The 17332-nt window shown below is 38.3% G+C and overlaps 1 protein-coding gene across 4 annotated transcripts in view; it reads left to right on the forward strand.

The window, feature by feature from the left end:
• The first annotated feature begins 271 nt into the window (after positions 1-271).
• The window catches only part of LOC124300095 (uncharacterized), a 54399-nt gene continuing 37338 nt past the window's right edge, over positions 272-17332 (forward strand). For 2 of the 4 annotated variants that reach the window (XM_046753770.1, XM_046753773.1), the window contains exons 1-2: positions 1089-1572; positions 4331-4573. In XM_046753770.1, coding sequence (XP_046609726.1) covers positions 1335-1572; positions 4331-4573 — 481 coding nt within the window. In that variant the 5' untranslated portion in view covers positions 1089-1334. Of the gene's footprint in view, positions 1055-1088; positions 1573-4330; positions 4574-17332 lie in introns of those variants that run through there. The other 2 variants (XM_046753771.1, XM_046753772.1) reach the window with 2 other exon arrangements.

Raw genomic sequence — 17332 nt, forward strand, 5'->3', positions numbered from 1 at the left:
TTTCGTAATCACAAATTATTACGAAGCAAATTAATAATCCGTTTCACGGCGGTTTTTATTTATGAAAAATAATTTCGGCACACTCGTGCAAAGAAACAACGGACACGAAGAGACAGACGCGCCTTGTTATTTCCAGAAATAAAACGTAAAGCCTGCCGCGTTACCATCCGCTTTCTCGGACTCCCGCGACGCGGCGTTGCGTCAGTAGTTACCAAGTTTAAAATTAGATTTAGAAAATTTCATTCCGAGCTTCGCATCAGTTTCGAAGGTGCAAGCCGCAGCAACGAAAGTTAAGCCTACGAGACTTTGTGCGGCGAGCGGTTGAAACGGTTTTAAAAGAAAGATAAAAAAAAACAAAAAAAGATTATCATCGGTGAGTGTCGATTGAATTTACGCCACCTAAAGGAATTATATATATATAAAAAAAAAAAAAATTAGTGTATAATTTATCGAGTGAAACGAACGATATAAAACATGTGAAAAGTGAGGGAAAAAATGTGATAACATCTAATCGATGCTTTTCTTCTTCGTGTATTAAAAACATCATCGCCATTTTTATTGATACTCAGATAAATACGTTCGAATAATCGAAACTCCGGACTGGGATAAAAATGAAGAAAAATTTTCTTACAACAAAGTAATGTTCGCGATTTGCGATACTTTTTTTTTCCCGTGTTTTCAAGTTCCCTCGTAGTTCTTAATTACCTCTAAAGAAGCGTACAATGTGACGAAAAAATTTGAGCAAAACGTCTGCGACATACAGACGTAACGTGCCATCGGTTATTGAAATTACCGCAGAGATATTCGCGAGAATTCGAGGGATGATAAAATAATTTCTCGTAGAAACAAGTCGGCCGCCCCGCCCCGCGGTTAAAAAGAATATCGTCGTTGAAATTCCGTCGTCGTGCCTCTTCGTATTCTATATTTGTGTTGGAACTGCGTGTAACGGCTATACCGCGGTACGTTAACCCTTCTTTGCGTGCGTCTAATAATACGCATGTACACCAAGAGTGTAAGGACGCGTCTCAAGTGTATAATCGCGATGATTTTCACGGTTTGTGAATTTTTTTGATTTTTTTTTTTTTTTTTTCTCCATATTATCGATGTAAAAAACAAAATTATGGGGTAAAACGAGACGATTCGACCGACGTGGAAGAGTATTTTTTTACAGGGAAAAAGTGCGCGGTGATTTAATAGAAATCATGTGAACGTCGTCGAGTTAAGGAGAACGAAACAAAGAGCCAAAGAGGGAAGGAAGAAGAAAATTTTCAAATTTTCAAAGGGGATACAGCCTATTACCGTTGCGCTGGATTTTCAGCGAGATCCAAACGCAAATGTCGAAAATGCTGAGGCTCGAATTGGTCGGTCTTGTCCTTCTGGCATGCACCCAAATACTAACCGAGCACCGAGACAGTTACGACTATGGGAATCAATACGGACACCAGAGACAATACGATTATCAGGAGGAGAAATTCACGCGGGAAGTTAGCGTTTCGCGTCAAGGAAGGCTGCGCGGTATCGTCGTGCATTTCAGGAGGCATCCGAACCTTCAGCCCGTCGACGTTTTTCTCGGTGAGTCGTGATCTGGATTTTCTTTCACGGCGATTGTTTCAGGATTTTTATTTTAAAAATAAGGACAATTCACTCGGTATAGTATTTTTTTAGGGATCGGTAAAGTCAGAGCTTGACGCGAAATAAGCCTGTTCTCTGTTTCTTTCGTTCGTCGAAAAGTGATAAATTTTATGAGAAAATAAGGAACGACGATACAGCGGAAGACCATTTTCCTCGTTTGTTGAATTGCAAATGTTGCAGAAGGAGAAAAAAAGAAATAGAAACAAATATTTTGAAATTCATAGATACGTTGACGCGGTTTTTTGATAGTATGGATATTTCACATCAAACTGTTTTCTGGCTCTTAAAATTTTTCTCTCATCGTCACAAGGAAACGTCCAAATTTCACACGATACTGATTTTCACAAGGTTGAAAACTTTGACGAGGTACAATCGAGTTCTCAAACGTTTAACGCACAGAATAGAACGCGAATATAATTTTTACGCCAACTGGTTTCCCAGATTTTACAGTACCGCAATTTTCATCAATTTTCAGAGTATGAAATTGAATAAAAAAAACTGTTTCCGATATACTGAAAAATTATCAATCCGATAGCAAACTGATTTACTACAACTGTTATTTTTCATATCATCGTAGTTGTTTTCTTTATTTTTACATGTGTTACTTGATCAAAGAATCTTTATTCAACGATAAGAAATTTAAATAATTCTCGGTACACTGTCAATATCAGCATTCAATCGCAGATAAAAATTTCGTAAGCTTACACGAAGCGTTGAAAAATATCACTTAAAAATCATTCTCCGGAACGCTTAAAAGGTATTTAAAATAGTGACGAACCGTATAACGTGCCTTGATTGAAAATGCTATACCAGAGGAATGAATTTCATACCGTCGTATCATTCGATCCGTCTCGCGAAGCTTTTCGAGCAAAAAGCGAAGGAATTCATAGGCGTTCGGTGCAGCCGGATGCAGTTCAGGTCGGAAGTAAGCGTGCGGAATGAAATAAAATAGCAGCGTGCAGGAGTAGAAGAAATAAATAATTTCCGGTCAAATTTATAGAGGATCCAGAAGCCTCACGTGCGATCGTACATCTAAAATTTACCGGCTTCAAGGTTTTCGCTGATATATTTATCGCCCGCCCCCCGCGATCCGAGCCGTGCAGCCCTGCAGAGGCACATGCTTCGGATATGAAAGGCTCAAATCGAGCGTTAAAAATTCACCATTATCATTCAGAAAGCTTATGAATCGAATGGCCTGTCGATACCTACAGATTCCGAAGAATTCACTCCCGAACATAGAGTTCTAAAATTCGATGCAACCGCAAAAAATCCATGATAAATTTATCGAAATAATTTCCACGCGTATTTAACTCTCGCGATTCGAGAAATCTGTGATTGAAGATTGAGAAAAAAAACGAAAAAAAAAAAAAACTTACCACAGTTTAGAATTAAATAATTGCAAGTGTCAAAGAGCGATGAAGAATTTTTCAAATAAAAAACCTGGGACAATTTCAGTCGCAAAAATAAATAAACAATAATGTACAATTCGAATTTCGAACTACAAATTCAGATTCGTGATTGACGATATAAAAACTCTCAGGAAAAAACCACATTACACGAAAATATGACCATCATTTTTATTTCGAACCATTATAATGGATCGACTATTACAAATTTTCGAAGTCTGACCTTGAATTTCTTATCGGTGACCCAAAAAATGTCCGTCTACTAATTTCTACCAAAATCCAAATATTTTTCGATTTTTTTCCCCCACTATATTAGTATCAGTATTTATTTATCAATGTCCATAGCAATGTTGGACGACTGTATGGAATAATCTATTTCAAACGAGTGAAATAATTGCAAAAATTAGACAACCAAAAATACCACTCTATAAAATAACATACAATAAAAAAATCACCAAAATGATCACAGTAAGAGATAGAGGGAAATAATAAACATAAATACAGAGAAGCAAAGGAAAACAAAGCAAAGAATAGAGATTTAGGTCAGGTTGCATAAAATGAAACAAAATAAAAATTGAAAAAATAACTACACAACTAAAATTCAAATTAAAGCAATAAATACTGTGTCTGCCATTTTGGATTTCGCAAGTCTGACCCCACAATCAGATCCATGACGGCAAAATTTTGAGTCCCAAATTCAAATCTTGCAAATCCGAGCTTAGATTCGTGATTAGCGATTCAAAAAACCTAACGGTACCTATTTTAATTTCAAATCCATTCAACCGTCCTCAATGTATCATCATTCTTATTTTATTTTTTAGAACTGTGTTATTCAAACGATCGAAAAAGTATCGAACCGATTGAAGCCAAAATTTAGTAAATTCCAAGTTCGTAAAACCCGTCGATCGGGACCAAAAATCATTAAAATCCGGTAACTCATTCTCGAGATTTCGTCGGACAAAAAAATTGATCGCAAATGATCGAAGTTGATTCTCTAAGCGTCAAAACCTGGAGATATGTTGAAAAATCGACTTTTCACTTTCGGGGTAATCATCTAGAATCACTTCCTTCTTTCTTCTCCGAAAACAGAGAAACGGAAATTTAAAAAACGTGAAACGAGGTTCAATCGTCGTGGCGGAATTTGACGATCGAACGATTCATCGCCCTGTTAGAATTCGATTCGCCGTTTTCCTTTGCCTCCGAATCGGTTGTCGTTTGCTATATTCTTCGATCCGTCTATTTTTTTATTTATTTTTTTCCAAATTTCCAATTTCATCCCTCAATTTTTCCAGGCGTCCCTTACGCCGCGCCGCCCCTGGGAACCCTCAGATTCACCCCGCCTCGGTCACCGCGACCCTGGAGCGGAGTCCGTCATTCAAATCGCTTCGCTCCGGTCTGTCCTCAAGTGCTTCCGGATCTCCATACGGAAGTGACGCCCGGTCGTTACGAGTATCTCAAGAGGCTACTTCCGTATCTGAGAAATCAGAGCGAGGACTGCCTCTACCTCAACGTTTACGCGCCTCATCAAAGGGAAGGTGAGTTACCAATTTTATTTTATAACTCGGCTGAAGATACGATTTATCGTAGAAACGATTTACGGAAAAACCCGTCGCTGAGACACTTTTATATTCCAGCCTGTAGAAACTCCTTCATCAACTGTCCGAGTAAAAAGGTTTTACAAATATAATCAGAAACAGACCAAAACAACCGCTGTTTTTATTTAATTATTTATTTTTTTTTTGTTTTGTCACCCGACATACGAACTTCCTGTGGGTTTAAAAGATTTTTCATGATTTATATTGTATTTCTAATTATTGGGCTTGTTCCGTTGCATAAATAAACAAATAAATAAATTCCTAGCATTTTCAATTTCTTTGGTCAGCTAAAACAATGTTTGAAAGGTCCGAGAATTCCCCAAAAATTCTCTAAAATCTTATCTTTTACTTAGTAAAATTTCTAGGCTGGTTCCATTATGCCTATTTTTTAAAATTTTTTTTACTTTTCTTCTTCTTCATGCACATTCAGTTCTTTTTATCCACTTCCTAACGAAACCGATCTGGAAATGTTCCAAGTGATAAACAGCAGTTTTGGATATTTTCAAACCGTTTAAACAATATTTTAGAATACTGTGAAAATTGAAAGTGAAAAAAGAAAACATAAAAAAAAAAAAAAAATCGGCCAATCGTTGATAGAGTCTTGAAACTTTTGGTAAAGAAAATACAGTTTCTGAGAACTTTAAAAAAGGTCCTTTTCAAAATCACACTCTCAATATTCATAAACAATTAACCAGACGAATGAGAAATGTGAAAAAAAATTCAGGCTACCGTTTCAGAGTCTTGGGACAATTGCCGAAATTTTTTTTCAAACAAAATCAAAAACGTCGAGCGTCAAACGTTGGTCGGGTTCGTACATAGATATGTATATAATACGTATAGACGTGGATTCGAGATCGGCGAGGACGACTCTGAATTTTGTATAAGGGGGTGGAAGGACTTCCTGATCGTTAGCAAAGTCGTAATCTACGTTGCCAATTCCGGACACAGGCTGCGACGGAGTCCGCTTCGGAGGCTCGTGCGGCTCGTCGTCAGCCTTCTGGGGGGGGTGGAGTTCTGGGGATGAATTATTCCGAGTGCGAACTACCTTAACTGTAATTAGTTTCACGTTGTATAACCCAACCCCGATGAAAGCGGGCAAGTCGCGAGGCTCCGCCCTGAGGCTCCGTTTTCACCGCGAATATAAATGCCAAAGTTGCTTAAAAATACGCCGATGCCCGATCGATTTTCATAAATATTTATCAGTGTGTTTGTAACTTGGATACATTTTCACCCGAGTGATTTAGCGGATAAATTCATTAGCTTTTCGGTCCGATTCGAATATTTACGCAGCGGAAATTGCGTGGTTATTTGTTTACCTTATCTTCGATCGGACGTCAAAATTCATTAGCCTGCAGTTTTACCGCTAGGCGGTGAAATCTCAAGAATCGAGTTCAGTTTCTATGCCAATTCAGCTGGCGTAGTACTTTCGAATTTCTTCCGCGAGTTGTTATCCCGCGGATCGAAATAGTGACTGATATTCATGGAATTTCGGATGTTGCGCAAAGGCGAGACATTCGATGAATGGCTTCTGGGAAATAGAACGTGCCAAGAACTTGAAATATCAAGTCGAAACAACGCGCGAATACTCCGCTCTCTTCAAGCCCGCCAAAGCAATGTGCTCGGTTTGAAGCACGTCGAGCAGGTATCTCGGTAAGATCCGAAATTGCTTAAGCGACTTTAAAAAACTTGCTTCTTGGCAATATTCCATTGTTTACTCGAGTCGTCAAAACTTCCTCGGAATAACGGTGATTATTAACGAAGACTAAAAAAATTGGTTTTAAGAAAATCTCCAATCAAGAATCAGGCAAAATAGATCAACCGGAATATTTATCAAAGTCTAAAACCTCAAGATTCTCTACGTTTAAGATTAAACTATTTCGAAGTTAAAAAATTGTCCGAAAGCCGCGTAACCGTTTGGAATTTTGAAAATCATAAAAATATTCCAAAACCCTTAAGATCGAGAGAAATGACTAAATTTTTTCGACGTTTTTCGATAGTGCGTCGAGGATTCCTCGTCGCCTTGGCTCTCAGAGATTCGATCAAAGGCGAGGAACGAGAGCGAAATAGAAATGCGTGCGAAGAGTCGAGGAAAAGAGAGAAGTGATAGAACGGAAATATGACTTGTAGGATTCTTCCGCCTCGCACCAGCCAACGGCTAAAAATGGAAGGAAGGTGATGCATTTGGGGAAGTCAATTTTATCCAGAAAAACGATCAGTTCTGTCGTCCCGTCGTCTTGGTCGTCAGGGGCAAGGGAGGGGGTAAAAAAGGCCCATGAAAGGGTAGACAAGACGGGAACGGAAGTTTTCTCACCCTCGATTTCTTTCCCCTTCTCATCTTCCTTCCTATCGCTGTTTCCGCGATATTTTCATTCCCACTCTTATACATGTAGCTTAGGTACGTATATATTATTATTGATGCCCCGAGATCAGGGACGAGAAACGACAAATTGCGGATCCGCGATGACCTTGTGAACTGTATTTTTCTTTTTTTTTTTTCCTTTTTTTATCTTATCCAATATACGGAAAGGGTTTATCCCTCATTTTTGTTCGCGTTATCTTTCTAGGTGATTATGTATAAATACCTGTACCAAGGTTCTAGACATCCAAACTTTTTGACAATTTGAAAAGCTTCGCGCGTGCTTGAGTAAAATTTATCAAAGTAAAACCGAATCAAATTATTTTTAGTGAATTTTATAGCGGGTTGAGTCAGACCCGAATAAATTGAAGTGATCCAATTGATCTGACAGTGAAACATACGTTTTGAAGTGAGTCGAAATGATTCGAAATCAATATTAATGAAATTTTAATGATTTCAACTGCTTTTCAATAATACTCCATGAATTTAAGTTGATTGAAACTACCTCATCTTGTTGAAGAAATCAAAGTGTTCAGAATCAAAATTCCATCGTGAATTTAAGTGATTACAAATAAATCGGAATTAGATCACACGATTTGAAATAAACTATACTACCTATGAGCTGTAACTTAAGGGACGGTTCAGCTTGGACGGTATAAAATCGTTCCTATTTTTAGAACTTTTTGCTTAAAAGAATATGAAAGCACATGGAGCAAAATGAGTTCAAGGGATTCATTATTCGTAGTCTCAAAAACATTTCAAGAATTTTATCATTGAAATTAACAACAAAATGGCGGCATGACGCATCTAAGTAGCGAACGACCACGTTTTCAATCCAGCGGCGCAATTTCCGCGGTTAATTTTTATCCGATCAACTTGAAACTTTGACGCAATCTTTAAAACTTGTTTATCTGTACGACCTAGCGGCTATATTTTCGAATTTCAATCCCAGCATTTTTTAGACAATTTCTTTTTACCAATTTTATGGTCGAAAAACGACATTTTTTTTCGCAATCGTAAGCATTCGAAATTTTTTTTCAACATTGGTCAACGAGCTTGAACCCGAAACGATGTTTTAAACGCTAAAGATGTTTTCAATTCGTTACTAGTTGAAAAATTGCCATTTGTTACAAGACTCGAGATAGTTTAATGTGAATTCAAATGAATTAGAATTACCTAACGTTGATAATAAACATTCAAACATCATCGGCAAGTTTTCCTTATCGCGAAATTCTGCTGCCGATTTTTTTCACGACATTTTATTCCAAAATGTATTTAACAACGGTGGATCCCCACCGTAAGATCCTCTCAGGGATCGGAGGAGTAAAATGTTGTTGAAAATGGATGGTGCCAACGCAACGGCGCTTCAACGTAGCAATTAGAAGCAGCTGTATAACCAGCTGTGACGACGATGACGGGAAAGTTGGCATACCCGAGATAATGATACAGAGCATCAGAAGTAGCAGCCAGCAGCAATGGCGCCATCCGAGTTAAGGATGCTCTTCGCGAAATATTTCCCCAAAATCGGTGGAATTTTCATGGATATTGTAAACCGTAGCAGCGCGGATCCCGCCTAACAAAGCAGCAGGTTTATAAAGGGCTGATATTGATTCAAGCTGGATTTATGAAATTCTTTGGTGAAATTTAAGGTCCCGTAAAGGGTGGAGAAAGAGTGTGAGAGAGAGAGAGAGAGAGAGAGAAAGTACAATATTGCAAGACATATTATGCTTACCAAACTAAATAGTGGAAAGAAAGGAAGAAGCAGCTTTTTCTTTTTAAAAATTCAACAAGCTAGATAAATAAATAAGCGAATAGAAAAAAAAATACAAATAAAAGCCGAGCAAAGATTAATGAAATTGAAGGTTAAAGTCTTGCGTAAGAATGCTATTTTACTGCAGTAGAAAAAAAAAAACAAAAAACATAGAACAACAGAGTGATGAGCACAAGAAAAAACAGCAAGAACGCATCGCACAAAGAGAGAGAGAGAGAGAATCGTGAAAAGTGATAAAAATTGGATGTTGGCAGTGTTTGAACGAGGGGTGAAAATAATGATTGATATAATATAAAGGCTGAGAAAAAAAAGTTGTAAGATTTATGTTCGACGTTGTAATAATGACACGAGAGCTGTAGGAAAACTTCGCTCTAAGGATTATACACGCGGATGGATTTATTTATAGTAAACGAAAACTTGGTGCAGCTGTGAGCTTTTGCGACGTATACCAAGAGCCCGGGTTTTTTTCCTGACACAGATTGCACCCGTCGCAGCACGTGCTAACAGTTCTCGATTTTATTTCTTTTTAGAAGAGGCGGAAAAAGTTGAAATATCACATATTTATATTCAGAGAGATAAAGAGACGAGAGGAGAGAATTAAAATTGATCGGGAAACTCAACCGGTGAGCACGACTCGAAGATCGATTAATCAGAGTGGGAGAAAAGAAATGATTTTCGCAAAAAAAAAAAAAATTAAACATTGATATAAAGTAAAACGAATCAAACTAGATATTGAAAAAACGGTTGCGAAAAATTTAAATAGATTTCAAACAAAATCGAAGCCAATACTTCTATTATCGTTGGAATTCAATTCTCGTTCGACGTTAAAGCATCGATAATTAGCCATTGAAGTAAAATAGAAAAATCGAACGGAACTGGAGGGAATATTCGGAAATGAGATTTGAGCTGGTTCAATTATATTCCCGCAGTTTAAAACGGGGAAATAGAAATCGTTGAAATCGTTTCAAATGAACGCGGAGTCTCAATTAGCGACTGATCAACTTGTCTCTCTCCCTCTCTCTCTCGCTCTCTCTCTCTCTCTCTCTTTCTCCGTCACTCGCTCCGAGAGAGAACGCGAAAAACGGCAGAGAGAAGAGGGAAAGAAGCGACATAGGCGGAAAGTAGGGTTAAGAGGATTAATTTTCAAATGAAATATCGCGCAAAGAGAGAGAGAGAGAGAGAGAGAGATAAAAGTATAGGCACCGTGTATTATATACCGTCAGCAGTGGCAGTGCATGGCGTTCGTACCTGAACTGCGTTATGGGGATTTCAAATTTTCAATGGAACTGTACACCGAGCTTATATATTTTTACAAGGCTTCAGCCGCTAATTATGTGAAGCCTTAGTAGTTTCGAGATACCTTTTCTATATACCGCGAAATTAATATCATCTCTACATTATTATACATATATATATATACATGTACATGTACGTGTAAAACTTGGCCCGATTATTGAAACTCGCGATTACTTTACGCGGACCGTATCTCGAATGCTTTAATTACCGATAAATATACACAAGGAAATATAAAGCGGTGATTAAATTTTCGTTAATTTTTCGGAAACAACTTATTTGCTAATTTACAACAATTCAGCTCCCGATACATATTTTCTCCGCAAGCTTGATTGCTCAGAACTCCAGGGGTGAAGGGAAATAAAATAAAAAGCCGAAACACATCTCCGACTGAAAAGCGATAATCCATTGGCGTCTGCAATACGTTGCCAGATGAGTATTAAAAATCGATTGATTTATCGGTGTGCGAGGTTTCGGAAAGGGTTGAAAACAGTGCCGAGAGAGAAAGAGAGAGAGAGAGAGAGATTATCCAGAAAATCTGCGCTCTGCTTTCATCAATCTTAAACATCATCGATATCCGCACGGTCGATTTCGAGTATTATTGATTATTATTATCATGACTTACAATTTCGGTCTAAATCATGAGAAATTTCAAGCATGATCGTTGGGTAATTCACAAGAATTTGAACGGCCTCTTTCCCGTCGTTAGGTCTGATTTCCCGTGAGATTCGCTCGTGTTCAAGGCTCACAATATTTCAGGTATCGAATCATCGCTAAATACTAAAGCTCCGCACTGTCACATCGAGTCAATTGAATCGTTGCAAACGAGTTTGCAAATGTATCTAGCCTTGCGAAATGATTTTTGATTTCTCTTAGAGAAGAACCGGAGAAGAGAGAGAGAAAAAAATAAATAAGATGTCACTAAACGCAAAAGGCAAGAATTTCTTTATCTAATTAAACCAGTAATTAATTTTCTCTTGCATATGATTCACAGATATTTGCAAATAAATTATGTAAATAAGTTCTAATGGAAATCCGGAGCAATTATGAGATGAGAGGGAAAAAAAAAACAAAAAAAAAAAAAAATAAATAAAAATAAATATACAAATTAAAAGAAAACGAAAGTAAAGAATCGCTGAAATGATTTTACGGTGATCGAATTGATTATATCGTACAAGCTGCAGGCGATCACGTTGTAATAAAATCGAGCACAAATAAAATTTTATACGATGTTGAAAGTTAGCGGCTTGAGGGGCAGTTCAAGCGTCACTTTACGATGTCTATAATAAAAAGAAAAAAAAAAAATAAAATAATAAGGAGTGAAGAAAAAATAGAATAAGGAAGAAGAAGGAAAAAAAAAACCGTCGTTATCTTCCCGAAGATTTTTAATATAATTCTTGTAACATGATGATGCCGGTGGATGCTGCATGGGTACATGAACGCTGTTCCCATACACCAAAGGGTGACGGTTTACGGCTCTTCAATGTCGTAAAAATTTTCACCGTCCACAATTCAACCCGCATTCGCAAAGCCAGCGAGCGAATATCCTGTACAGTCTCTTTTCAGGATTCTCGTCACGCCGCGATAGGGATTCGCGGGGAAAAATTTACTGTGTCTCTGCGATCTTACCGGAAGATAAAAAAGAAACCCCACCGTAACTTCTAAAAATTCTTTCATATTTAATTCATTGTTATAGTTTATTTTCTTTTGATTTTTACTCTTTTACCCAAATAAATTTCTCTCAAATTCAAGTTGTAGAATTCGTACCAATTCTTTTTACTAGCCAACAATTTTCACAAGCGTAAATAACATAACACGATGGAAATGCGGATTTGTTTCTCCGCAAAGTTCACGTTTAAAAAAATATATGATAACGAATGAATAAATGAAAAAAAAAACGTTCGCTTAAATTTTTGCAAATTTTTTACAGTTTTATTGAACGGTGAACATTTCATTTTTTTTCTTCTCATTGATAATACACCGTGGTATTTTATATCAAATTCAGTAGTACATAATCTTAAATGAAAACTCTGGTCAAAGCTCTGGAAAGAATAATCTTCTGAAGTGAAAACTCCGGTCAAAGTTTTCGTTTCAAGCAGATTTCGATCGATGTGTTTTAGAGTATACGTAAGGGTACAAAAAAAAAAAAAAAAGTCAAGGGATTTTTTACTTTTTGTTTTGTTTTTCGCAAGGACGTAAAGGATCGAGGAGAAAGCCGCTTGATTTCTAGGATCTTAGCGAGGAAGGAAAAACAAGCAAGCGTAAAGAAAAAAAAAAATAGCAAATGTGAATGTAAGAAAAAAAAACCAGCCAAACAAAACAAACGTCGCGGAAATGGCGGAGCAGATAAATACACAGCGAGCAACACGGGTTCGGGGCGTTGAGCTTCCGGGTTTTCAAGAATAACCAACCGGGGCTTGGCGAAAGCGAGAATTCAACGCGAGGCCTTGAGTAGAAACAACAACCCCATACCTGAGACTTTTGCGGGAGCATAGGCCCCTTTTGCCAAATCGGACATCCGTCTGCTCCGGCTTATTTTTCCGAGGCACACCGCTGCGATAACATTAAACAAACTCTCAAAGGCCTCCTCCAGCTTTTCCTTGGGCCTCCTCCCCCCCCTCGCCCCCCTTTTTCTCGTCGCCGAACAAAGCCCGAAGGATTTCAAGGGTCTCAACTACTTTCACCGTTGAAACTTGTCACCGTTGTTAAATGCATTGTCAGGCATAATTTCGGAGGAACCAGCGAGCCGCAATGGAAATGAAAACACCCGTCTTCGTGTTTTCACAATCTTAATCGTTGAGTTCGGGGGGTGAGAAGATTTTCAAGAATCGTTTTAGCCTTGGAATTCTATAAATAATTTTCAACTGCTTTTATCGTCTACTTTGCTATACATTTTTATTTTTTCTCTTCTTTATGTAAAAGCATGTGTATTTAATTAAAAGTTATAATCCATCACGTTCACGTAAATCTAATAAATGTTTCTTTTCAACAATAATATGTATCATTCGAATAATTTTTATTCATCAATATTATAAGGCAGTAGGTATACCAGGCCGATTCTGCATACAGATTCCCTTAGCGACATGTACCGACATTTAGCCAAGACACAAACCCTTTTCCAGAATGTTTACCAGCAGAGGGATCTGTAGCCAGAACCTGCCTGGTGTACCTGATTGATATAAATCTCTCAAGAAATTGAAACAATATCTCTTTAATCCAGGAAATGTTCAAGACTTATAAATGTGTTGATTAAAAAAATCTGATTGTGGTACAATTTTTGTTCAGAGTAAAAACCTAACCATTCGTCAAATTTTTATAAGTTCTTAGTGGCATGATAAATATTTGAGGCGGAAATAAAGACAAAAAATGAAGCGAAATCATGTTGCGGATTTTGTTTTCACCGAAAAGTGGGATGATTATGCGATGCTTTTACTTGCGAAAGTACAGGTATACTTATACATGTACGTCGCCTTTCCCTCCCGCGGCAACAAGAGACGTCGTCTAACGAGTCTTGACTTTTATCTGATTATAGTTTAAAAGAGTATATAATATATAAGCCGATGTGACGAGATAGATGGAGGGAAGTTATTTAGCTTGGGGATGCTTCTTGATGTATTATATACGTCTCTACACACACACGCGCGCTTACATAGCCTGATTAAATTGACGCTTTAACAGACACGCCGGCAGCCATCGGCAAAATTTAATTTCATTCCTGCATATAAACCGGTTCAAGTACATTACATTCGAAACAACATGAATAATGGCACAATTGTTTGCAAGCCTAAAAATGATACAAGCCTAAAAGTTTGAGGGAAGTTTCCCTAAAATTATTCAAATCGTTTTTTCATTAACATGATTATTGTTATTTTGTGATTAAGATTAACTGCGTGTGATTGTTTTTTTTTCTCACGATTCATTTCGAACCAACAAATCATGGGAACGACGTAAGAAACATTGATTCGAGAATGGGTTAATTCGTGTGCAAGGAGCAAAAAAGAAAACAAGCTATACATTTGACACAAAAATCTATATGATATGTAAAAGATCAGAATTTTTTCCGCGCTTTGAAAATTTGATATATTCGACTATTCTTTACGTTATTGGATCAGTGCCTATATCGTCGAAAGAATAATATACTTTATTACAGAAAAGTTTGCGAAGTATAAATCTTGAGTGTGGACAGATCAGGCAACGGCACTCGCAGTAAGACATGGCGCAACAGCAAAGAAGGGAAAGAAAAGTAAAGTAAAGAAAAAAACGAAAGAACAAAACGTACGAAGAGAAAAAGTATAATGGAGGAATGAATTTTGGAGAAAAAACAAAAGTATCGAGAAGAATGATAAGGAAAAAATAACTCGTGTGTATATTTTCAAGGGTGGGGGGAGGGAGGCAGATTTCGCATCGTCAAAAGTTGTTGCCGTTAGCACTTGAGCGTGCTGTTGCCAAGAAAATTGGCTTTGTTTTGCCGAAAGAGAAGCATTATATTGTCCCTCCTCGTTCCAACCCGACGCCCTCTACGTCCTCATCCTTCCCGATCCCAAAATTGTACCTTATATTGGGCTTCCAATTTTTATGAGATATAATATTATTTTCCTCGAAAATTCTCAGCGAGAGCCTGTGTCTGCACCCTTTATTACGATATCGCTTATTATTATACATCGTCCCTCGCCGCAGGATATTTATATCAGAAGAATTCATTTTTTGCCCTCGATCTGACGAGAATATGATTTCGTTTCTTTCTTTCTACGATACCGCTTGCAGCTTGTGAATCCTAAGCGTGAGTTGACCCGACTCTGACCAATATGGCGTCGACGCGAACGATCAGCTGACATGCTTTGGCCGAAGAAAATACTTCGAGCCAAGCTACGAGACAACTTTTTGAACGCTTTGAGTCGATTCGGCGCAAATGATGAGATAAAAGAGGGATTCTTACGTTGAAAAATACGACGCCCTTGAAGGGTTGAAATCCGACGTTCTTTTTTTCTAACCACCAGATGGCGGTAATCAGGAATTTTCTTGAATCGAATCCAATCTTGTTCGCCGAGGTTTCTTTTTATACCACATCACATCAACAGCTGGCGAACCAATGGAATTCGAGTTTGTGCAGATTGCGTCGTGATGAAAAAGCGTTTATCCTCAAGCTACGAGCTAGTACGCGAATGTTAGTACAAGGTAATACAGTTCGTTTGACATCATCTCTGTCGGGAATAACAGAAGTTATACACGTGTATAAGAAAAATCGTGCGGAGAAAGAAAACTTTCGTCCGTCGAATATACGCCCGGGATTTTTAAAGGTTATATCCACAACGCAGCAGCTAACCGGATAGCCAGGACGAATTTTTAAGTGGTTCCAACGTCTGGAAGAGCGAAGACAGAGAGCGACTATATAAGCTATATATAAAATTTGTCTAATGGTTTGAACTGGGAGTTGGTTGATTTTTCTTTCTTTTTTTCCTTTCCCTCGGTCTTTTATTTTTACCGTCACTTTTCCTGTTCCTCTTGCCTTCCAGCTTGTCTCTCTTTTTCCTCAGCCATCTTCTTCTCTTATTTTCTCGCCGCTCTATTTCCGCCACCGCTCGCTTCTCTCGGCTACCAGGCGTCTCACAATTCTTACGTTCTTTATGCCTTTCCCTCGTTTCTCTCTCCTCTTTCTCCCCCTTCTTTCTCTCCTCCGTGACAACCTATACCCAGTCAAGTTCGAAAGAAAGTTCTTAAAATAAACGGCTCGCGTCTTCCCGGTACCGACGCTGATGCTGCTTCTGTACCAAATCGAAACCATCTCTCCACTCGCTTTAACGCTCTCTCCTTCTCTCTCCGTATTTCTATCCCCAGACTTATCCATTTCCAGAATTTGTAACAATTTCCTATCCTCAACCGACCGCGGTAGCCTAAAAAATCTTCTCCGCGTCATCGAAGAAACACGTTTACCTCATATTTTCAAGGCAAGGTCTTCTGATAACCTACCAATTTTTTGCAGACGAATGCTGGAACCTCACCGTCGAGAAAGGTGGAACGATAATTTTTGCACGTCAGAAAATTAATTACAACGGTGTCGCACGACGCAGAGAATTTTCCTCGTTACGATCTGTAAAATTTTTCTCGTCCGCGAGCAGCCAGCAGTTGTAATTACCCAAAAGTCATAATCCCCCGGGATCTTGCGAGTGCGGTTGTATGTAATCCGTGTTTCGTGGCATTAGCAAAACACTAGCTGCAACTTAGTTGTTATACAAATTTGTAGGCGACGTACGGGTGAGCAGCTTGCCTATCTCAAATCTACATCCACCCATCCACACATCCACACAACCGCATAATCATCTCTTTCTCGTGTTGGTATACACGCGATGTAGTTCATACGCATATGGGTTGGGTACATTATGTATACACGTGCAGTTTGCCAGGCTTAACGCACGACTGTCTAGTCTCCGCATACATATATATGTGTATATGGGTATAAAGGTATAAGGGTGCTCGAATAGCGTAGTTTCGTGCGTCGAAGGGGTTCATTCGACTTTCGCTACTCCCGGCAGAACGGTTTGAAGAATATTTTTCGTTTCGTTGTTCGAAATCGTTACAATAAAAAAGAAAATTGTCGATTGTGAAATCCGATCAATGTATCAACCCTAGAACACGTGACATTATTTTTCCACCTTCAAACGTATGACTGGGGTCCGAACGTACTTTTCTTGATCATAAAATCAGTCCTATACCGACAAACAGACATTCTCGTACATGGTTTTCTTCTTTTCTTCACAAGGAAGAGAATGGCGCACGAGAAATCTAATTTTATTAACATTTCGCTACTGGAAAAAAATCCATTCGAAGACTGAAAACCGCGTAGCGATAGCGGCGCTGAGCGTTGGTTGCGTTCGGACCCAGTCATGAGTTGTAGTGTTAATACTTAGGTACTGTAACCTTTTATCCTTCAATACTCTGACGAAAAAAAATCCTCGATTTGGGGGTAAATTTGTATTCTCAATTTTTTTCTTATGGGCATTTAGCATTACCTATGAATTAGGGATACGAATTGACCCCCAAGTTGAGGGTTTTTTTCCATGAGGATAGAAACGACTCAGAATACGTCACGTTCCAACGTTTCTTCCAAAAATTTTCGGCTCCTCCGGATTGCGGTATCAAGAATGGGTGTTCCCATTCGAAAAATCTAAATCGATCTCAAAATGTGTCCTTGAAGATAAGATCCAAGGTGAAATCAAAGGTCACCGTTAAATCCCTTGTTACAAAATCACCCAATTAGCAACAACGACGACGTAAACAAACA

The sequence above is a fragment of the Neodiprion virginianus genome, chromosome 3 (genome assembly GCF_021901495.1).
Source record: "Neodiprion virginianus isolate iyNeoVirg1 chromosome 3, iyNeoVirg1.1, whole genome shotgun sequence".
Lineage (NCBI taxonomy): Eukaryota > Metazoa > Arthropoda > Insecta > Hymenoptera > Diprionidae > Neodiprion > Neodiprion virginianus.